The 22,941-nt window shown below is 43.3% G+C and overlaps 1 protein-coding gene across 1 annotated transcript; it reads left to right on the top strand.

Moving 5' to 3' along the window:
* Positions 1-4,186: 4,186 nt before the first annotated feature.
* LOC144500283 (P43 5S RNA-binding protein-like) lies at positions 4,187-14,102 on the top strand. Its single transcript, XM_078222959.1, has 7 exons — positions 4,187-4,225; positions 5,151-5,239; positions 6,263-6,336; positions 7,046-7,126; positions 9,201-9,436; positions 10,216-10,269; positions 12,864-14,102. The coding sequence occupies exons 1-7, from the start codon at positions 4,187-4,189 to the stop codon at positions 13,083-13,085; spliced, it is 795 nt and encodes a 264-aa protein (XP_078079085.1). The 3' UTR covers positions 13,086-14,102.
* Positions 14,103-22,941: the final 8,839 nt, after the last annotated feature.

Below are 22,941 nucleotides of genomic sequence, written 5' to 3'. Positions count from 1 at the left end.
ACTGGCTCACTCTGCGTTCTCCCACATCTGTTTCAGATAAGATTGAATACCTCAATCAGACCTGCCTGCCTCCACCACCCACCCAAGGGGCTCATACAACCAACTGAGTGAATTTTACTACTTTTGTCCATTATTTTAAATCTTGTCTCCTCATCAAGACTAGAGGACACAGTTCCTCACTATTGTTCCTGTCCATGCCCCTTAGCAACATGACTAGCGCTCTAATTGCCTTTTCGCAAAGAAAGAAATGACTTGATCCCTCCAATCTATCCTCCAGCTAAAAGTTGGTTATTTCTGGGATTATTCTTATTAATCTTCTCTACTTAATGCCTTTATATCCTTCCTTGAGTATGGCACCCTGAGCTGACAATCTCCAGATAAGACCTAAATGATATTTAAGTTGATCTCACTCTTGTATACTCAATGCCTCTAATTATTTGATTTATTATTGTCACATGTATTAACATAGTGAAAAGTATTGTTTCTTGTGTGCTATACAGACAGAACATCTCCTTCATAGAGAAGGAAACGAGTGTGTGCAGGATGTAGTGTTACAGTCATAGTTGGGGTGTAGAGAAAGATCAACTTAATTAATAAAACTGACGATGCAATATGCTTTATTAACTGCATTCTCAACCTGCCCTGCCAACCTCAGTGGCTTGTGTACATATAAACCAAAGTCACTTGAGAGTTCCTCCCTTTATTCTGTGCCTCCACATTCTTCCTGCCAAATTGAAACACTACCTCTTCACTGCATTGAACTTCATTTGCCACTTGTTTGCCCAATCCACTGTCCATTTCCGTTCAAGGCTATCCTCATCACATTTGACGTCACTTCCAATCTTATCTGCAGATTTTGAAACCATGCCCTGCACACACCAGTCTTCATTAATATGTATCAGGACGAGCTGGTGTCCCAGTACTGCCTCCTGGACAACTCCAGTACAAACCTACAATCTGTGAAACATCTATTTATCACTACTGTTTCCTATCACTCGTCCATTGTCCATTTTCCTACCAAGTGCTTACTTTACCTTTTTCATGAGCTGGAATTTTGCTCCAATCTGGCACTGTATGCCTTTTGACAATCCAAATACACCACGTTAATCGCATTGCCTTTGTCAACCTTCTCTGTTACCACCTCAAAAAATGCAATTAGTTAAACATGATTTTCTCTTAATGAATCCATGTTGGCTTTCCTTATTTATTCTGCACCTATCTAAGTGATTATTGATTTTCATCCCAAACCCCTCATCCACCTGCCATTTTGATGTTATGGTAATTTATGAAAATTAGCCATTTTACCCAGGCTGAGATCCCATGAACGGTGACAGTAACCTGATTAGTTTGTGATGGTTGAGGAATAAATTGTCAGGATTGTGTCCCACTTGTCAAAATACTGACATCTACCTGAGGGCAGATGGTTATATGTTGCATTTGAAACATTGCTGGTGTCAGCTTGGAATCTGAATTGTGTCTCGAGTGGGATTTGAACCCATTTTCCTCGTAGTTGAGAATTTGTTGTCGTATTGACTGATTTAAATCATTCATTTATAATTGGGCAATCCAGATTTTTACTGGCCTGACCATTTCAGCCACTTGCTATTGGAAATGTACCTTTTTTAACAAGGTGATTGAACTTTTATTTTGCAGATGTACAATGGAGGGTTGCCCAGAAACCTTCATTAGCAACGACCGTTTAAAGAGACACCTAAAGTATCGGCATGGAAATCCAGAACATTTCAAGGCAAGGGAAGTAAAATCATTTTTTAAAATGATCAGCTTCTGTCAACAGGACTCCATTTATCATGCAATTGTAGCTGAGACTTTAGAGACTTGACTCTATTACATTCCAAGTGCTCCCTTTGAAGAAAGTGACCAAATCAAAATGAATCCACTTTTTATTGCATTATATTTTGGTGATTTATTGTATGGATGTTTTTTTTTGCCTGAAACAAGAACTTGGGTGGCCCAGTGGTTAGCACTGCTGTCTCGCAGCTCCGGGGACCTGGGTTCGATGCCCGGCTTGGGTCACTGTCTGTGCGGAGTTTGCACGTTCTCCGTGTCTGCCTGGGTTTCCTCCCACGGTCCAGGGGTGTGCGGGTTAGATGCATTGGCCATGCTAAACTGTCCCTTAGTGTCCTGGGATGTGTAGGTTAAAGGGGTTAGCATGGTAAATAGGTGAGATTATGGGGATAGGGCCTGGGTGGACTCGATGGGGCTGAATGGCCTCCTGCACTGTAGGGATTCTGATTCTTTTGCTGTTGGGTTGGGAGGAGAAAAGAAGAGTTTGGATGAACTTGCCTGACTCGGACATAACCTTTCAGATGGAGTTGCCTATGGCTATTCAACCCTTCAGTCTGGCCTATAATTCAAGTACGGGTTACCTGCCTTGATTCCATAACCTTGAATATCCTTGCCCATCAAATAGATGTTGGCTGACCAGAGTATGCCTGGCCAGTGACTACTTGGAGGTTGGCATCAGAATAGAACATAGAACATAGAACATAGAACATTACAGCGCAGAACAGGCCCTTCGGCCCACGATGTTGCACCGACCAGTTTAAAAAAAAAACTGTGACCCTCCAACCTAAACCAATTTCTTTTCGTCCATGAACCTATCTACGGATCTCTTAAACGCCCCCAAACTAGGCGCATTTACTACTGATGCTGGCAGGGATTGCTGAACCTGTCCCAAATATGGGCTAAGTATCCCTAAACTTGATGGTGGACCTGTGCTTTGGCGCATGTCTCTCTCCATTTTACAGTAGCCATTCATTTTCCTTTGATGAACGGAAGCATCAGGTCTCCTGGAGTGGGGGTAATGCGTGAGTCAGCATATGTACCCTTCCTGACTTCTGACTCTTGAATCTATATTGAGACCTAGCAAATGCTTGTTCTCCATGACCTGAATAGAACATTGTTCAAGGCACCTATCCCTCATTTGGTTGGCCAGAAAGATTGGTACCTATCTCTCGGACTTATTAAACTTAGGTGCAAAAGTAATGGTGTTGGGACACTGGACAGTGGGGATGAATGTTCATAATCATAAGAATGAGAAGCAGGAGCAGACAATTCAGCCCTCCAGCCTGATCTACCACTTAATGATCACGACTGATCTCATCTTTGTCTCAACTCCACTTTTCTGCCTGTTAACCACAGCCCTTCAAACCCATACTGATTAATAATCTGTCCACTTAAATTTACTGAAGTCCTGGCATCCACCACACTGACTCAACCCTTTGAGAGAAATTATTTTTTCTCATTTTGTTTTACATCTGCTACCCCCCCCCCCCACATCCTAAAACACACCTTGCCCTACAAGAGGAAACATCCCTCTTGTACACCTGTAAGATCTTCCCCTCATTCATCTAAACTCTGGGGAGTATAGGCCTAAACTGCCCACTCTCCAAGTCAAACCCCCTCATCTCTGGAATCAATCGAGTGAACCGCCTCAAAGTGCAACTGCATCTCCACCCACCCACGCCACCCGCCCCCACCCCCCCCGCCCAACCTCAAGTAAGGGGACCAAAACTGTATACCATACTCTAAAGTATGGTCTCGCTAATGTTTTGTACAGTAGCAGCAACACTTCACTATTGTATTATATTCCTTTAGCAAGTAAATGCCAAGATTCAATTTGCCTTCCTTATTACCTGCTGTAGTTACATAATGATTCATGCACAAGAACACCCAGACCCCTCTGTACTGAAGCACTACATGTTTCTCCATCTAGATAAGAATTTGCCTTTGTATTCTTACCAAAATGGATAACCTCACACTTTCACGTTAAACTCCATCCTCAAAATTTTGCCCCATTCACTTAAATTTCATTGTAGCAACTTACTATCCCACCTATTTTAGTGTCATCTGCAAATTGGGCTATGGCACTACTATCCCTGCTTCTAAGTCATTAATATAGATTGTCAATAGTTGGGGCTTGAGATCAAACCCTGTGGCATCCACTAGTTACATCTTGCCAACCTGAGAAATGACCCATTTATCCCGACCCCGCCCCCCTTCTATCCAAGCTAATAAATTACTCCTAATCCCATGTGAACTAACCTTAACCTAAAATGCCTCCTGAAAGTCCAGATATATTACATCTACAGGATCACCATTATTCACCTTGCTTGTTACATGTGTTGCCAGATATTTAGCTGCTGGTGTGGCTTGGATGTGTTGAATGGCTTTGACTGATTACTTCCTCATCTGGATGGAGTTGGTGCAAAGCCACAATTTTCACCATGAGCTAGAAATTTCTTCCGAATAGGGATTTTTTTTTTCCTTGCCTTAAATCTCTCCTTGTTAGATGAGGTAGAATGTTGTACAGCTTGGTAGGAGGCAAGTTGCCAGTAGAACTGGGGCGGCACAGTAGCACAGTGGTTAGCACTGCTGCTTCACAGCTCCAGGGACCTGGGTTCGATTCCTGGCTTGGGTCACTGTCTGTGGTAGAGTTTGCACATTCTCCTCGTGTCTGTGTGGGTTTCCTCCGGGTGCTCCGGTTCCCTCCCACAGTCCAAAGATGTGCGGGTTAGGTTGATTGGCCATGCTAAAAATTGCCCCTTAGTGTCCTGAGATGCGTAGGTTAGAGGGATTAGTGGATAAAATATGTAGGGATATGGGGGTAGGGTCTGGGTGGGATTGTGGTCAGTGCAGACTCGATGGGCTGAATGGCCTCTTTCTGTACTGTAGGGTTTCTATGATTCTGAGAACTTCAGTGGGAAGAAAAGGGATGGTCCTGGATTAGGAGAGCACGGCACAGTGCATTAATTACAAGTTTAATATTTGAACTAAGCTACTACCAAGTCTGGTTAACAAATGGTTGGGATAAATTTGTTTTAAAATTTACCATCAGGACTTGTAGCCCTTTTTTGAATAATCTTTTCCTCAATCTTTGCTACACCTCTCTCCCATGCTGTTTTCAGTGTGAGAAGGTACCAGAATTTGAGGGTTTTGACTTGGTGACCCTGGGGATAATGTGATGCCCATCTGTTCACTTGAGTGTTCTGTAACTAGAGGGCATCATGTCAGTGTCAAATTATCATTTGATGTCGCATATGTTTAATCTTAAAGGCTAAAGAGTGAATTACTGGATTGAAATCTGCCAATTTTTACGTAACTACTTTGCTCCATTTTTTTTTTTGCAGTGTTCTTATAACACGTGTGGAAAGACCTTCAGGAAGCGTCGCAATTTCAAGATCCATTGTTATGAGCATGTTAAAGAACCTGCTTTTGAGTAAGTGACCAAAAATATGTTCTTGGAACCCCCTTCCATGTGTTTGCGTTCAACATGGGCTGAATTTTAAAGGCACTTTATGTGAAGTCAGTATATTTGACCCACGCAGAATAGTCTGCAGATGTATAAAAACTAGTTTTATTGGGACGTGGCCTACTCTTGCTACACCATTTGAGGTTCCATAAGACCCAACCTGCCTGTACATAGTAGTATATAATTGGTATATTAACCCATTGCCCTACAGTCAGCACTATAATCCTTGCGTTGGAGAAAAATGTGGGTGTGAATATAATGAAATTCATAACTGCACTGATAGTACAATCTGTATGTTCGTGCCTGCAGTCAAAAGGTCATCAATGCACTTGGGGAACAGTGCAGACTGTCAGAACCTGCCAATTTCATAGCAATAAGAGCTGTCTGAACTGTCAATTAATTATTCCTTTGATTTGTGCTTGTACTTTTAAATCTACCCTTGGCAGCAAGTTCCATACTGATGATGCAATTGGTTTCGGGACAAGATTTGAAATAAGAGAATGTGCTTATTGGATGCAAACTGAACTGGGCCAAGGTAAAAGGGATCGGGATAGAAAATGCTGGAATAAGGCCTAGCAGGTCGGGCAGCATTTGTGTGTGGAAAAACAGGTGACCTTCAGAACCTTCTCCCACTCGAGCTTCCCAAGAACTCTTGAGCAGGAGTAGACAATTTAGCCCCTCGAGCTCGCTGCCTTTTAATGTGGCTGATCTCATCTTCGCCTCAACTCCACTTACCTGCCCATTCACCCATAGCCCTTCAAACCCTTACTCATTCTAGCATTTATTTCCAGCATCAGTATTTTCCCTTTGGGCTAGAAGGAATGGGAGCCTTGGGCTGAAGTGAATCTTTAGTTTTTATGCTTGGTGATACTGTATGTGTGTATATGGTGGGATGTTCCACTGATCTTGCCTGTTATCATCACTGCTCATTGCAAATGTGTGAGCTCACGCACAGGAAATGAGAATCTACCCAATTGTTTCCTGCACTAGGTGCCAGAAGGAGGGGTGTGAAATGAAGTTTAAGACACCAAATGAACGCAAAATGCATGAAAGAAAACACAATGGTAAAGAGAAATAGTTAAATTAAACAATCTCTGCTACAGCCTGTTTTTCATTCTCTTGTGTGCCAGCAGCAACCTATATCCTTTATCAGTAACTGCTATTTAGGATCCTGGCTTTATTTTCCTGCTTGCCACTGAGTGAAGGAAAAGTTCCAATCCTGCTGTGTCATTGCGATTGAATCTGCTGGAATGGGACTTGAACCCTGACTTAGTTCTGCCCACTGTGAAAGAGCTGAAAGCTCCTACCTAAATGTGTTCTCTTCCTTATGGTAGCAGTGGTTGGCGCTGCTGCCTCACAGTGCCAGGGACCCGGTTTCAATTCCTGGCTTGGATCACCGTGTCTGTGTGGAGTTTGCACATCCTGTGTCTGCGTGGGTTTCCTCCCACAGTCCAAAGATGTGTGGGTTGGGTAGATTGGCCATGCTAAATTGCCCCTTAGTGTCAGGGGGATTAGCTAGGGTAAATACATGGGGTTGTGGGGATAGGGCCTGGGTGGGATTGTGATCGGTGCAGACTCGATGGGCCAAATGGCCTCCTTCTGCACTGTAGGATTATAATTCTATTCTTGCCAACCTTCAGGCAGTATTTTCAATTTATAAACTTGGTGGGCCTGGTATACTTGGGTTTTTATGCACTTGGTTTGGAATCACAAACCTTCTTAAAAATGCCAAACTTCACATAATTCTAACAGTATTTTTTGACTCTCCCTCAGGCTATCCTTGCAGTTTTAAAGGATGTTTGTTTGTAGTCACCACATGGACACAGCTACAGAAACATCTGAAAACTCATCTGGGTGAGAAATCCAGTCACTGGAGTCTTTATTTGTATCTGTGATTTCTAGCTCAATGAACCTTGGCGATAAAGGGAATATAATTGTTTGGCTTCTCAATCAGCTAAAGCTAAATTATTAACTATGCTGATTTGACCTCTTCAAACTTGTAGATAAATTTTGACAATTGGATTTCTCTGTGAAATATCTGACACTATCTTTAGTCTTTGCTTTAATTTGTTGCCAACTTGGATGATATCGTGTTTCCATTGATTTTATGATTTTCCATACAAATGTTTGTTCTTTGATTTTATTTTATTGTTACATGTATTGGGATACAGTGAACAGTATTGTTTCTTGCGTGCTATACAGACAAAGTATACTGTACATAGAGAAGGAGAGAGTGCAGAATGTAGTGTTAGTTATAGTTAGGGTGTAGAGAAAGATTAATTTAATGTGAGCTTTCAGAGCACTGTTCTTCATCAGGTGACTCACCTGATGAAGGAGCAGTGCTCTGAAAGCTCATGATACCAAATAAGCCTGTTGGACTTTAACTTGGTGTTGAGACTTCTTACTGTCCCCACCCCAGTCCAACGCTGGCATCCCCACATCACTTGATGTGAGGTAGGTCCATTCAAAAGTCTGGCAGCAGGGAAGAAGCTGTTATCTTTCCCCCAATGGAAGAAGGTGGAAGAGACGATGTGCATGGGACCTTATGCTGGCTGCTTTTCCAAGGCAGCAGGAAGTGTAGACAGACTTCCCTCTTGACTTGTATAAAACTTGGTGTTTTGCCTTAGTCCTGTTTAAATTGAGTCCAACCTCTTGCAATGAATGAGAAGATTTTGATATATTGTGGTAGAGATACAGTTGCACTTCAGACCATTTGCAAATGTGTCCACCCCCTCTTTCTACCCCCCCCTCCCAAGCCCCGACCAATTACAGTAGCGTACTGTATTGATGAAATTGGCTAACTTAACACAGTCCAGACTGGTTTTGTGATCTATTACTGAGCCTCCATGGAGAGATTGGGTAAACTCCAGTGTTGCCCTATTGGCCCTTTGCAAATTCATCTGAGCCACAAACTCCAATTCCATTGCAAAGAGTCTTTAATGGAGAGGAACCTTTTCAGTGAGTTGTTGACTCTCGGCAATAAGCTTTCTGATTTTTGGGGCACAGGAGAATTAACCTTCAATTTAGCGAATGCTTACACAAGTGCACTTGGATTGTCCAGTGCTTTGGGATACTCTTGAGGATATCAATTATAGTGGAACTTGTATTTGAAATTGACTTTTCAAACCAGTCTATACTGAAATATTTGGGCACTTGCGTAGATCACATGACTGCTAAATACTACGAGCACAGGTTAATGTAATTGTGCCCAACAATTTAACCTCCAGTTTAACCACCCCAGGGCAACAGTGGGAGCAAATGCCCCCTCACACCCATTGGAGTTTAACCTCAGCAAGTAGGTAAGAGCGCTGATTGGGTCAGAATCCAGTCTGCCATTTACAGCGAGGCAGTCAGTCGGGCAAACCTGTCCAGAGTTGGAGCAAGTTTTGGATAAGTCTTGAAGCCTTGTTCCAAGATCTCTCTTCTGCCTTCTCCCCATCCAAATGGAGTCCCTGGATGCACATAAATGTCTATTCTCATGAGGGGAGGCGATGGCCTAGTGGTAATATTGCTAGACTATTAATCCAGAAATTCAACTAATGTTCTGGGGACCTGGGTTCGAATCCCACCATGGCAGATAAAAAAATCTGGAATTACGAATCTACCAATGACCATGAAACCATTGTCGGAAAAACCCATCTGGTTCACTAATGCCCTTTATAGAAGGAAATCTGCTGTCCTTACCCAGCCTGGCCTACATGTGACCAGATCCACAGCAAATATGGTTGACTCTCAACTGCCCTCCAAGGGCAATTAGGGTTGGGCAATAAATGCTGGCCCAGCCAGCGATGCCCATGTCCCACAAATGAATAATGTTTTAAAAATGAGTTGGAGGAGAACTTTTCTCCATGATTCAGCTGTGGTTTTTAATTTTTGAAGTTAAACTGACGTTATTGATTATCTTGTTTGCTGTACTGTCTGCCTATAGTTTCAGTTGAGCACAGCTGTACCAATTGTGAAAAGAAATTTAGAAGCTTGAGTGCCCTACGTAGACACAAACGGATCCATACGGTGCAGGACTTTGAACGGACCTGTCCAATGGAGGATTGTGAACTGACTTTCCGAGCTGCCTTTAACTTGGAGCATCACATCCGGAAAGATCATTTCAAGATTCTAGAATACAAATGCAACTTCCCGGACTGCCAAAAGGCATTTGCAATGAAAGTGAGTATGTGGGGTGCAGGTAATGGTAAATGAGGAAGTGGGGCATATATTAAAGCAACATTTTAAAAATAAAACACTCTCTCACTTGAATGGTTATATACTTTAGTTCTTGGTGATTTGATAAATAGCACTTTGTGGGTTGAAGTAGCAAACTGTTTGGCTAAAGTGACCTGGATTAAAAGGGGGACAGAATTGAACACCGGATGATAAATATCAGTGGGCTGAATGACTGGTTTCTACATTGGGAGCTTGGTGTTTTAATCCATACAAGGATGAATATGAACTTCCACCTCCTGGGGAAACTCCATGAGTTGGTTTGGTCATTGGAAATGTTGGTTTTTGAATTGAGCTCCGGTTTGTCATGGTGTTGGTAGGGTGGTTGGGGGTGTTACCAAGGACATGACTTGGCACTGATGTCCTCCATGCTGTCATTCAGCAAGTGTGGCTGATTTGTTGCCTTGATCTCTAACCTATTCACATAGGTCTTTTAATGTCTCCGATAAACTATGCCCCCTATTTTTGGACTCCCCACCATTGGGAACATTCTTTCTCAATCTACCCTGTCTAATCCTTCTAGAATTTTATAAGTTTCTGAGATCTCCTCTCTCCTAAACTCTAGTGAATGTAATCCCAACCGATTTAGTTTCTCCTCATTTGACAGTCCTGCCATCCCAGGAATCAGCCTGGTAAATCTTTGCTGTACTCGCTCTATAATGAAAATAACCAGTAGTGTTGCACATTGAATGTGTCAGCTCATTGTGTCCAATTTCCTCCCACAGGAAAGTCGTCTCCGCCATCTTATGGTGCATGACCCTGAGAGGAAGAAACTCAACGTAGGTCACAAATTCTGGATCAAGTATTTGGAGGGGTTTGGTACTGGGGTGTCAGTTTATGTTCCTTTAAGATGCTGTGTGGGCCGGCTATTCAATTGAAGAACCAAATGTGTCTGGGTTGGGTGGATTAGCTGTGGTTAATGCACAGGGATAGGGTGGGGTGCAGTGGGCTTGGGTAAGATGCTCTTTTGGAGAGTTGGTGCAGACCTAGATTGTGGTTCTTGGATGCCAGGACTTTAATGTGATGGACCTTGTGTCCTTTGGTTTGCTTATAATATAAACGCAATAGCAAAAATTATTTGAGCAAATTTACTGATTTATTTCCTCGAGCTTTGTATCTTCCTCAGCTTGACTTCCCTATAATTCAATCAATTATTAGCTTGACCCCTTAAACTTGGGGAAATCTTCTTGTGATTTAATGAAGGTCCAGCCCCCCTCTTTGAGGAGCGCCAAAGTGCTGTGTCCCTCTAACCTGGGTGTGAGTTAGTTTGTTCACTGAGATTGGCTGCCCCGACTTCTCTCTCCCCTTGCCCATTTGAACAAACAGCCTCTCGTCCCTGTTCCCACTAAAGTGCTGACCTCTCGACTTCTCTCCCTGGCTCCCATGTTGGCTGATATTTCTCATTTTATTCTTTACAGGGTGTGTTGACAAGGCCAGCATTTGTTGCTCATTCCTAATTGCCCTCGAGTTGCATATCTTGCTAGGCCATTTCAGAGGGCAGTTGGGAGTCCACCACATTATTGTGGGTCTGGAGTTTCATGTCGGCAAGACTGCTAAGGGTGACAAACTTCCCTAGGGGCAAGAGCCACCTGTAATGGTGCCATGAAACTAGCTTTTGATTAGATTTATTAATTGACTTTAAATCCCATCAGATGTGGTTGGAATTGGAATCCATATACCCAGAACGTTAGTCTGAGATCTCTGGATTACCTCCAATAATTAAGACTGAAGCTACTTGTTTCCCATTTGACACCAATATCACTTGAGGCTAGTCTGACTGTCATCTGCACAACCCAAGACTAATCGCCCAGTTCCATCCTCCACTCATCTGCTAAAGTCTTCATCTATCTCGACCTGACAATTCTATCCATGTAACTTGGGGGATTATTCAAAATTATGTCCATTTCATCACCTCCATGCCCCACTGCATTGGTTCCTGCTTAACCAATGCCAAGTTCTCATCCTTGTTTTCCGATCCATTCTAATATTTCCCCTCCCTATCTCATCTCGTGTCAAAGCACCCCAATATCTCTTGCTCCCTGATTTGTAGAGCATCAGTTACCATTGGCTGCAACTTTCAGCTGCCTGGCCACTAATGTATGGAATGTAGACACTCCCTTTAAAATTAACCAAACTGGGTCCCTTGCTGAAATGAGGCTGTGACGGTTTTGTGCACCCTTGGGACATGGGTGTCCAGAATTCTCTGGCACGTCACACCAGCAGGATTCTTTGGTCCTACCAGCAGTCCACCCCGTACCTGTTTCCTCTCAGGAAAATGTTGTCCAGTATGTTGTGCATCTGTCTGGCCTATCTACATTACCCCCCACACAACCCCAACCAAGCTGTGCTATGGGATCCCTTGGACGTTCCAATGCAATGATTGGGAATTCACCAGGAAGATTGAACTTTTAGTGGCCAATTCCCTGGGACCCTCCTGGAGTCTCCAGTTCACATTGAATTACCTGAAAACTCTTGCTCCAGAAACGCTCGATTTAAATTGAATGCCTAGGTGACTAAATGCACTCACTGACCCATTGACCGTCCACCCCTGAACCTGGATTCTCCATTATCTTTCCCATGACCCCCTACAAACCACAGCCTGGCCTCGCCAACCACCTCCCTCTGAACCAACCCATGGTCATTTTGTAGCACTTGGCAGAGTACAACAGCGAGTGCTTTTAAAAAGTGACATGGTTTGTGTGTGGGCTGTCTGATTTCTGAGTTCTGACTGTCAGAAGATTGCCCTGAAAAATGGAGGAAGCCAAGTGTGTATTTTTTTGATTGGAATAGGGATCCTTGGTGACACTTCTGCATTGTTTATGGTACCTGGAATTCGCTAATGGGGGGGCGATGAAGTGTCTGCATTCCAAGATGTATATTCCTGGAAAATGATGCTCATCATAGAATCTCTGCAGTGCAGAAGGAGGCCATTCAGCCCATCAAGGCTGCACCATCAACAATCCCACCCAGTCCTTATCCTCGTAACCTCATGTATTTACCTTGCTAATCGCCTCTTGGGACATGGGACAATCACACCTTGGGACAATTTAGCATGGCCAATCTCCCTAACCTGCACATCTTTGGACTGTGGGAGGAAACTGGAGCACCTGGAGGAAACCCAGAATGTGCAAACTCCACACAGAGCAGTCACCCAAGGTCAGAATTGACCCAGGCTCCTGGCACTGAGGCAGCAGTGCTAACCACTGTGCCACCATCATGTTTTGGGACCTTGAATACCATCAAGCAGTCTGCAGCCCTGCGTTCTATTCAACTGTTTGAGATCACTAGGGGAAGGAATGATTACTCGATCCATTTGATTCTGGTTCATTTTGTTTGGGTCTACTGTGTAATTCGGATTGACTCCTAATTGCAGATCAATCGGGAATGTAGACAGAAGCTGCAGCAGGGCCAGAGATCCCTGGTTATCGAAGAGAAGCTGACCAGGCTCTTCAGTGAGAAACTCTTCAAATCGAAGAGCAAGATTGAGAGTGACCTCTCTGGTCTCTTCAACGAGCGCAAAATTATCCACCCTGTGACTCCTGAAGCCAATCTGACACGACTCTTTGAAAACCAGCTCTTTCTACCTGACAAATAGCCGAATTAGTAACTCACATTTACATTTACAATGGATGACGGGGGAAGTGATTTTTATTTGTAACCAGTGAGCACTGAGCTTGATTGGATAATTTGTGGTTTAATTTCTAACTTAACTTTTTATGTTTGCTAGTTTGCTGGTGTTTTTGGTTTGGGAGCAAGTCTTGGATCTTCACTTGACAAATGTAGTCTGAAAATTGATTTTGGAATTAGTCTGCACTTTGTTTTTAGAGAATGAGTTTTACTTGCTGAAAATACAGCAAAAGTTGATTTTTTTGGAATGTCTGATTTGAAAATAACTTGTTGCATCTCTTCCCTCCGTGCCTTGTACCCCCAAAATTGTCAATATTCTCGGTCTGGGAGTATTGGGCTACCCATTTGATATGCGCAACAGACAAACATTGGAAAACTATCTGAAGAATTGCCAAGTAGGGGATGTGCCTGGTAACTTTTGCTTAAAACAGGGTTGGTGCCAATAGATTGAATGAGACTGTCCATTGTTAAAGCTTATCAGCATCTTGAGTTGAGGGCAAGTGGCCATTAACAGGAAGCAGGATGCTACAAATGGCTTTCGCCCCCTGAGCTTCAAGCTTTTTTTTGGTTTTTAATTTAGTCACAGGATGTGGTTTTTAATTTACTCATGCAGGGTGTGGGTGATGCATCTTGCACATGCCTAGTTCATAAGGTGTTGCCTTTTTTTTTTGTGGCGTGCATTGGAGTTCCTGATCAGTGGTGAAGCTTGGCTTGTATTGCAGGTGCTGATGTGTGGCTTGAACTTCAAGCTGAACTATTTACCACCACGACCTCAAAAGCAGCTACATTTCAGGATGTGGTCTTCAGTTGTTGCATGTCCTGGCTTGAAGGCTAAATGTCTGACTACGTTCGTTTTGGATCCAAGACTATGCAAAGAAAATGCTGCAGTGTACAATTAAGTCAAGGTTGGCTTTATTTTGTTGTAAATCTCCACAAGCAGTGATGTGATGTAATGTGCTCCTGTGTTAATAAACATGCAAACTGTACTTTCTGTATCACTGCACTCTTGAAGCCTGACCTAGCTAGCTACATCAGTCAGTCAAAGCACCACCTGACTATTTAATTCTAGATGTTGTCTTTTGGCCCAAAAGTCAAAAGCCAGGGTTTTGATGCTTTGGAATTTTAAAATTTGGTTCTGGCCATCGGTGATGAAACAGGGACAACAGGTGTTCAGAAAATATTACAATTGGTGTTGTTGAACTTGAGGAGGGAGAATGATCATTGCCAATGTTCCTGAAGATTCTTTGGGATTATGGGCTTGCTACTTGAGCAGTGAGCAAGATCTGTTGATCCTGGTTACTAATCAAAAGCAATATTAGTAGACTTGCATTAACACTGCAATGAAGTTGAAACAAAATACTGAAATTTCAAGCAGGTCTGACAGTATCTGTGGGGAGAGAATAGAGCCAATGTTTTGAGTCTAGATGACCCTGCTCTGATAAAGGATCATCCAGACTTGACTTTGGCTCTATTCTCAGGTTTGTCAGACCTGCTTGAGATTTTCCAGAATTTTGTTTGTTTCAGATTCCAGCTTCCGCAGTTTGCTTTTACTTTTACTGCAACAAAGTTACTGTGAAGATCCCCCTAGTCATCACACTCTGGTGCTTGTTTGGGTACACTGAGGGAGAATTTAGCATGGTCAATGCACCTAACCCTCACCAATGCATCTTTCAGACTGTGGGAGAAAACCCATGCAGACAGAGCCTGCATAACTCTGCACACAGTAACCCAAGCTGGGAATCGAAACCAGGTCCTTGACACTGAGGAAGCAGTGCTAACAACTGCCACCATCGGGCCTTCAGTGCTAGCAGGTGTGGACTTGAAATTGAAATTTGTGCTCAGACCAGCCAAGCAGCAAACCTACCTGTGTAAATCCCAGTTTTTAAAAAAAAATACTAAGTTTAATTTTGAAGAATACCAAGACCAGATTAAGAACAAAGAAAATTACAGCACAGGAACAGGCACTTTGGCCCTCTACGCCTGCACCGACCATGCTGCCAGTATGAACTAACACACCCTACCCATCTGGGGGCCATATCCCTCTATTCCCATCCAATTCATGTATTTGTCCAGATGCCCCTTAAAACTCACTATCGTATCTGCTTCTGCTACTTCCCCTGGCAGCAAGTTCCAGGCTCCCACTAGTTTTAAAAAAAAAACTTGCTAAGGCATTAGTTGAGCTTTGCCTTTTATTTCCAGGTTTTATTTTTTCCCTTTGGGATGGCAAGTCAGGGAGGGAGTGTCCCTGGGTATGTGTATGGACGAGAAGTTTGACTTTGTTTCTAACTTGGTCTATACCACACGCCAGTAGAGGGGGCTACAGGGCCACAAATGCAACTTTCAACTATTTCTAACCTTTTTCAGGGCCAAATTTGTCTGCAGAGTATTAACGGCTTAACAATATTGTGTAAATGTGCAGCAAAATGATCAGCTGATAACTGATTCAGAGGCCAATGCATTTCCTGTCTCCCACTTCTGCTTGAAACATACTACCTGCCCACTTCACAACACCATCCATGCAGTGATTCCCAAACTTTTCCTTGTGACTCTCTTTGAATGTCTGAGACCCCAGGGAGGAAAGGTAAGGGGGATGTGAGTTGAGGGTGGGAACTGTGGGAGAAAGGAGATGGACTTGGCCTTTGCTCAAGAAGGGAAGAGTTGAGAATATTGAGGGAATGGGAGTTATGAAAAGGGAGGAGTTTCACCAAAAATAACACCTGATTCACTTTTGTAGCCTTTTCTGTAAGCAGCCTCAGCAGTGGTAGGCCACCTCACTATCAAATTCGGGGCTCCTTTGCTACCCAGCTTGGGACCCCATGGGGGTCATGACCCAGTTTGGGAACCTCTTGTCTATTTGTGCCTTATCTGACACCAAAGATGTGCGGGTGAGGTTGATTGGCCATGCTAAAAATTGCCCCTTGGTGTCCTGGGATGCGTAGGTTAGAGGGATTAGCAGGTGAAATATATGGGGGTAGGGCCTGGGTGGGATTGTGGTCGGTGCAGACTCGATGGGCCGAATGGCCTCTTTCTGTACTGTAGGGTTTCTATGATTCAAATCATTGACTAAATTGTGGTAAATTAACTTGGTTGATATTTTGGAATTTCATACCATTTGCTTTTTTGCATGAGCCATTTTTAATTTGTATCAGCTATACTTGCCGGTTTCATATTTAACCCTCAGGTTAATTTTTATTCTTAGTTACCTACACTAGTCAGCAGTGAATTTTCCTATCCTTTATCCTCATTCATAGTAAGTAACCCTGCAATGCAGAAGGAGGCCATTTGGCCCATCTGCGCTGACGATCCCACCTAGGCCCCATCCCTCCACATATTTACCCCACTAATCCCTTTAACCTACACATCCTGGGACATCAAGGGGCAATTTAGCATAGCCCATGCACCTAACCTCCACATCTTTGACCGTGGGAGCAAACCCACGCAGAACATGCAAACTCCACACAGACAGTCACCTAAGCCGGGAATCGAACCCAGGTCTCTGGAGCTGTGAAGCAGCAGTGCTAACCACTGTGCTGCCCCGCCACCTGATTGCATTCGCCATTCAAAAGACTCGCAATCTCACTGGCTGTTGCTTGTTCATGGACAGAAATGAATTGGGTTTGTTTGAGTTAAATAGAGCCCTAGGATTTGAAAGGATCTAAAACTAATTTTTGTTGAGGCAGCCTTCAAATTACTATTGATTTTTTTTTTCCACTTGCCCTTGTCTATTGCTCTGAACAATATTTGCAAAAGACTTGCAGCAAGTGTCTCTGTCCATTTAGTAATAGCACATTCATGACAGTTGTGGTCTGTTAGGAATAGTCATGTTGGCATTGTACCTCATCTATGCTTTAACTTAGTAACTTTATGTGGGCTGGGATTGAAATCCCAGGACCCCAATAAAAATTCTTATTTCCTTTTGATTGAGCCAGGTCAATATTCTAACAAAGCAGCCAAACAGCATCAAGGGGAAGAGAAAATGAGCATTTCTGTTCTGTTCCTCGAGGCAAAAACACAATCCAGAAGGAAACTATTCTGCCAGGTCTCTCTCTGTACCCACCTTTCAGACTCTTAAGGCAGCCTCAAAATAAGGGGAAGCCGATTTTGGACTGCGTTGAGGAGGAACTTCTCCACACAATAGGTTGTGAATCTGTGGAATTCCCTGCCCAGTGAAGCAGTTGAGCCTACCTCATTGAATGTTTTTAAGGCTGATGCGCGATTAATTCACTCGAGAGGCTAGATCGTACTCGGGGGAAATAAAGGCTTTTATTTGCCACAAGAATAGAGCACACTGCTTAACAATACTATCTCAGACTGAGGGTCACTAGGAAGTGGCAGTGACCTTTATACTCCTATAAGAAGGCGGAGCCAAATGGAGTGTACCACAGAACAATGCTAACAGGTGGAACACCCCAACCCTAACCCCAAGAGTAACATATGTACAAGTACCCATAGTGGTAACCATCTATGGTTCACCACAAAGGCAAGGATAGATAAATTTTTGAACAGTAAAGGAATTAAGAGCAGAATGAGCGGGCAGAAAGTGAAGCTGAGTCCACGAAAAGATCAGCCATGGACTTATTGAATGGCGGAGCAGACTCGAGGGACCAGATGGCCTACTCCTCCTAGTTCTTATGTAGCCCCCTCTGGAGAGCTGGTGCAGACATGATGGGCCAAGTGGTGGCTTCTGCACCATAATTCTGTGATCTGTTAACCAAAGGTAACTTAATGCTATTAAAACCACTTGATTTTTTTATTTGATTCGTTGTCATGTATTGGGATGCAGTGAAAAGTATTGTCTCGCGCGTTATACAGACAAAGCATACTATTCATAGAGAAGGAAACGAGAGTGCAGAATGTAGTGTTAGTCATAGCTAGGGTGTAGAATAAAATCAACTTAATGAGGTAGGTCCATTCAGAAGTCTGATGGAAGCAGGGAAGAAGCTGTTCTTCAGTTGGTTGGTATGTGATATCAGATGATGGAAGATGGTGGAAGGGAGGATGGGTGGGGTCCTTGATTATGCTGGCTGCTTTTCTGAGGCAGCGAGAAGTGTAGACCAGTCATAACCTAATTTCCCTCCTCAAAAGTCTGCTCTAACTTTTAGGCTGTTCTACCACCAGTGTTTGTTTTTCTCCCTGCCCCCAAATTGACAACATATTCACTGTTTGCATAAAGTTCCAAGTCCCACCCCAAGGACTTGACTCCAAAGAAAAACTCAATTATGGGCGGCACAGTGGTTAGCATTGCTGCCTCTCGGTACCAGGGACCTGGGTTTGATTCCCAGCTTGGGTCAATGTCTGTGTGGAGTTTGCATGTTCTCCCTGTGTCTGTAGGTTTCCTCCGGGTGCTCTGGTTTCCTCCCACAGTCATGGTGCATTGGCCATGTTAATTCTCCCTCAGTGTACCTGAGAAGGCGGTGGTGGTGACTAAGGGATTTAATAGTGTTAATGTAAGCCTACTTGTGACTAAAATATACTTTTCTTGAGGATTGAAGATATCATCTAGGCTGCCACTGGTGCAGTGCTGCATGTCCAAGGTGTGGTCTTCAGGCAAGATCCTGAACTCATTGTGATCACGTCCAAAGATACTAATACTATTGGAAAAGCTGTCAGCCCTGGTACATTGGCCAAGATTTATCCTATTGTTACCACAGTGTTTATAGGCATACATTTATAGTGACTACTTACCAAATTGCCTCATTGGTTATAATATGCTTTGGAACATGGGGTTTCAAGTTCTTTTACTAGAAATATGGACTAGAATTCTCTGGCTCTTCACACGCCAGCCTCCAGCAAGAACAGAGAATTTGGGGTTCAGCCACATCTCCATTCTCTTCAGCGGGACTGGAGAATCCCTGCTGTGGGTAAGGTCAGAATTCTGGCCTGTGATGGTCTGGGGGGGGGACCTCTTGGAAATGCACAACAGATAACAGGGTGGGAGCAAAATAATCATTGGTGTGCAGGTGTTATCCTTTTTTTTAGCCTGGGGCCCATTCAATGTACAATTCAAATTGGCAGTGATTTTTTTGGAGAAAAAATTATAATCCTTAAATTTGAGGCATCTAGATTGGCTAGATAGCCAAAGGAATGAGTTATTTTGTACCCTCAGCCATGCAGCCACTTGCCAAGTACTGCCGAGCATTATCAATAAAATTGGAAGTGGATAAAAGTGACTGTCTTTGGACTAAACAAAGAAAACAAAAACTACAGCACAGGAACAGGCCCTTCAGCCCTCCAAGACTGCATCAACCATCTTGCCCATCTGAACTAAAACCCCCGACCCTTCCATGTATTTGTAAAGACTTCCCTTTAAAAGTCACTATAGTATCTGCTTCCACTACCTCCCCTGACAAATTTACAGGAGCATTTGACTTTGAAGCGTGGAATTTGAGATCGACTGTTGAGCGACTGCTGATTTAGAAAGAAAAATGAAGGCAAAGTTTCTATGCATGATCAAAGACTGAAGTGGATATTTTCTAACTGGTAATGCAAACACTTGTTTAAGACTTTAAAATTCAAATTGCATTTCAATTAGAAAAATGCATTGCCATTTCTGAAGAGCTATTGCTCCAGGCATTAAAGCATCACGTGATTGCAATGCTAATTCCCAAATCCACTTTGTAATAGGGAGGGATGTTCTGTGATGCCAATCTTGTTGGATTTAACTGTTCTGTTGGTTTTTTCGGGTTGAGTTCACAGCTGGTCATTAAACATCTGCAAGTGATGGGTCTTGCCTAAAAAATATTTACTTTGTGGATATTTTGGATTGTTCTGGATTGTATATTGTGTATTTAATTTCTATGGTGACTTGTGCTGTACAGAAATGTGTACTCATTAGCTGTAATACATGCACCTACAGGAAAAGCTGACAATCTTCTGAGCTTGCATCTCAGCCTGTCTGCAATGGTGCTATCATCCCCTGCATCTCGCATTCCGAAAAGCATAGCAATTCGCAATGACGAGGATCATGGCTGGAATTTTACCGCGTCGCCTGCCAGTGGACGAGACGAGGGGCAGACAATGGGAAAGTCCGTTGACCTCAGGTGGGATTTTATAGTTCCAGGAAGAGCAAGGCTGTAAAATCTTGCCCCCTGAATCTTTTTGGAAAGGCTAGGGTGTTATTCTTTATGGGATGTGGCTTTCCCTTTAAGAATGAAAGACTTGCACTTAAACTGTGGAGCTCGCTTGGCCATTTCCGAGGTGGTTAAGGGCCAACTACAATGCTGTGGATCTGGTGTAGGCCAGACTGGGTAAACCTTGCCTGAGGGACTTTACAACCAATGATAAGTTTCATGGTCACTATTTACTGTGATTAATTGTAGATTCCAGATTTACTGATTACAGTTAAATTCTGCTTGATGGCGAGGTGAGATTTGAACACGTTCCCGGAACATTAGGTTCTTGATTATTAATAACATTACCTGCACCACCATCTTCCCTGTAAATTGTGGGGTAACATATTATGATGTTTTTGCCTCTCTTGATTATTGCTCATGTTCTGTCATCAGCAGTGGGGTCACCCCTCCCCCCCCTAAAATTCCTCATTGCCACCATAATTCCAGCCATTCCCACTAATGCTAACCTCTCTGACCAGTGACACAGGGATCAGTGTGGTCTCACCAGTAGCACACAGCCAAAGAGGTTTCCCATTTATCAAATAAGGTACATTTTCATCACTTGAAGCCTCTGCTTCTCAAAACCTTCCTTCACAAACCAGTCCAGGGGAGAAGACATTGTTGAAAACAAATAATACCGTGGGTAGAGTCAGCCCAAATTGAAATACACTAATTCTGCTGGGCATAATTTGATGAAAAGCAAACTTGATGCAAAAATATTGAGTTCTGTTTGCAATCGAAGTACCTACAAAGGTCTCTGTGATAGCCTGTGTATGCATAGCTCTGTTTGCTTCAGTCTATGCAAAGACTTCATTTAAGATATTTCTGCCTATGCACAATTATACTTAAATGCTAGACTGTGGTGGTTAACTAACTCTGCTAACCTGACCAATTGTAGCCAACTTGACTACATGTAGAATCAGAAGGCATGATGGGTTAGCTAAAAAAAAAATGACTGCATTCCTGAAGGGTACACAACACAGGCAAACAACAGTTTCCCAGAACAGCAGCTGCGAAGATTGTTTTTCTAGATGGAGACAGCATGCGAAAAACACTTTCAGTAATGAGATAAAGAGTGAAATATATTTTGGTTTTGGTGTGTGTTCAGTTCTTTGGGGGGGTGGGGGTGGGGGTGGGGGGGGGGGGGGGGGGGGGGGGGGGGGGAGGGGGGGCTCTTATCACTCATTTCAGTACATGTTTTTTTTCCTGCAGTGGGCCTGGCTGAGAAGCCAGTCTCTAAGTTTGCTTTTTTGCTTCCACCATGTTAATCCTCTTTTCAGTAAAAATAAACCATTTTAAAACTCGTACCAGTGCTGTCCTCTCATCACTTTGAATGGATGAATGAATGAAGGGACCCAACAGTCTCCTTGTCTCTCATCTTGTATCTCATTTTATCCCATCTATATCTTCCATCTGGCATTTGTACCTACTGCTATAGTCAAGCACTGGTGTGAAATTCATATCCTGCCGCATTCAATGGGCTGAATGGCCACCTGGTAAGGGCAGTGTGAATTGTATGTCACTTTATTTCCTTTCGAGCTGATACGTGAACAAGATGGAGTGATTGCTGAAAGCCAGATTTTTGACAAGTGTTGCTGGAGAATATTGAGCAGATGACCGTAACCTTTTCCAAATGTGCTTGTTTGCTCTCCTTATCCACTCCCTGCCCATTTAATTATACATTTCACCTGGAACTCGGAAAAATGTCAAGGATTAAAATGTCAGGTGTACAATTAGACTTCATTGCATCATTTGGAGGAACAATCGGTTCTTGACGCTTTCTCCCGGGCTGCAGAGAATTGTCTCTCAGTTATTTGTGAGACTTTATTCTCTGCGTTGATAACGAGTCTGTGAGCTGAAAAGGAGTTAAAGTTTATTTATTAGTGTCACAAGTAGGCTTGCATTAACACCGCAATGAAGTTACTGTGATCCATAGAACCATAGAAAATTACAGCTCAGAAACGGGCCTTTTGGCCCTTCTTGGCTATGCCAAACCATTTTTTGCCTAGTCCCACTGACCTGCACTTGGACCATATCCCTCCACACCCCTCTCATCCATGAACCCTCCAAGTTTTTCTTAAATGTTAAAAGTGACCCCGCATTTACCACTTTATCCGGCAGCTCATTCCACACTCCCACCACTCTCTGCGTGAAGAAGCCCCCCCTAATATTCCCTTTAAACTTTTCTCCTTTCACCCTTAACCCATGCCCTCTGGTTTTTTTTCTCCCCTAGCCTCAGCGGAAAAAGCCTGCTTGCATTCACTCTATCTATACCCATCAAAATCTTATACACCTCTATCAAACCTCCCCTCAATCTTCTACGCTCCAGGGAATAAAGTCCCAACCTATTCAATCTCTCTCTGTAACTCAGCTTCTCAAGTCCCGGCAACATCCTTGTGAACCTTCTCTGCACTCTTTCAACCTTATTTACATCCTTCCTGTAACTAGGTGACCAAAACTGTACACAATACTCCAAATTCGGCCTCACCAATGCCTTATATAACCTTACCATAACACTCCAACTTTTATACTCGATACTCCGATTTATAAAGGCCAATGTACCAAAGGCACTCTTTACGACCCTATCCACCTGTGACGTCACTTTTAGGGAATTCTGTACCTGTATTCCCAGATCCCTCTGTTCAACCGTACCTGTATTCCCAGATCCCTCTGAGCCCTTAGGCAGCAGATGAAATTTGAGAAGTAAGAGTT

This window comes from Mustelus asterias, chromosome 11 (genome assembly GCF_964213995.1).
Source record: "Mustelus asterias chromosome 11, sMusAst1.hap1.1, whole genome shotgun sequence".
NCBI classification, from domain to species: Eukaryota; Metazoa; Chordata; class Chondrichthyes; order Carcharhiniformes; family Triakidae; genus Mustelus; species Mustelus asterias.
Note: the sequence above shows the minus strand (reverse complement) of the source record. Positions and strands in the feature narration are given on the sequence as shown.

Excerpts from the sequence above, each read along its gene's own strand:
- LOC144500283 (XM_078222959.1), top strand. The coding sequence starts at position 4,187 with ATGGCTTTGACTGATTACTTCCTCATCTGGATGGAGTTG. Across the intron at positions 5,240-6,262 it reads GTTAAAGAACCTGCTTTTGA|GTGCCAGAAGGAGGGGTGTG; the intron begins GTAAGTGACCAA and ends TTCCTGCACTAG. Across the intron at positions 7,127-9,200 it reads ACATCTGAAAACTCATCTGG|TTTCAGTTGAGCACAGCTGT; the intron begins GTGAGAAATCCA and ends GTCTGCCTATAG.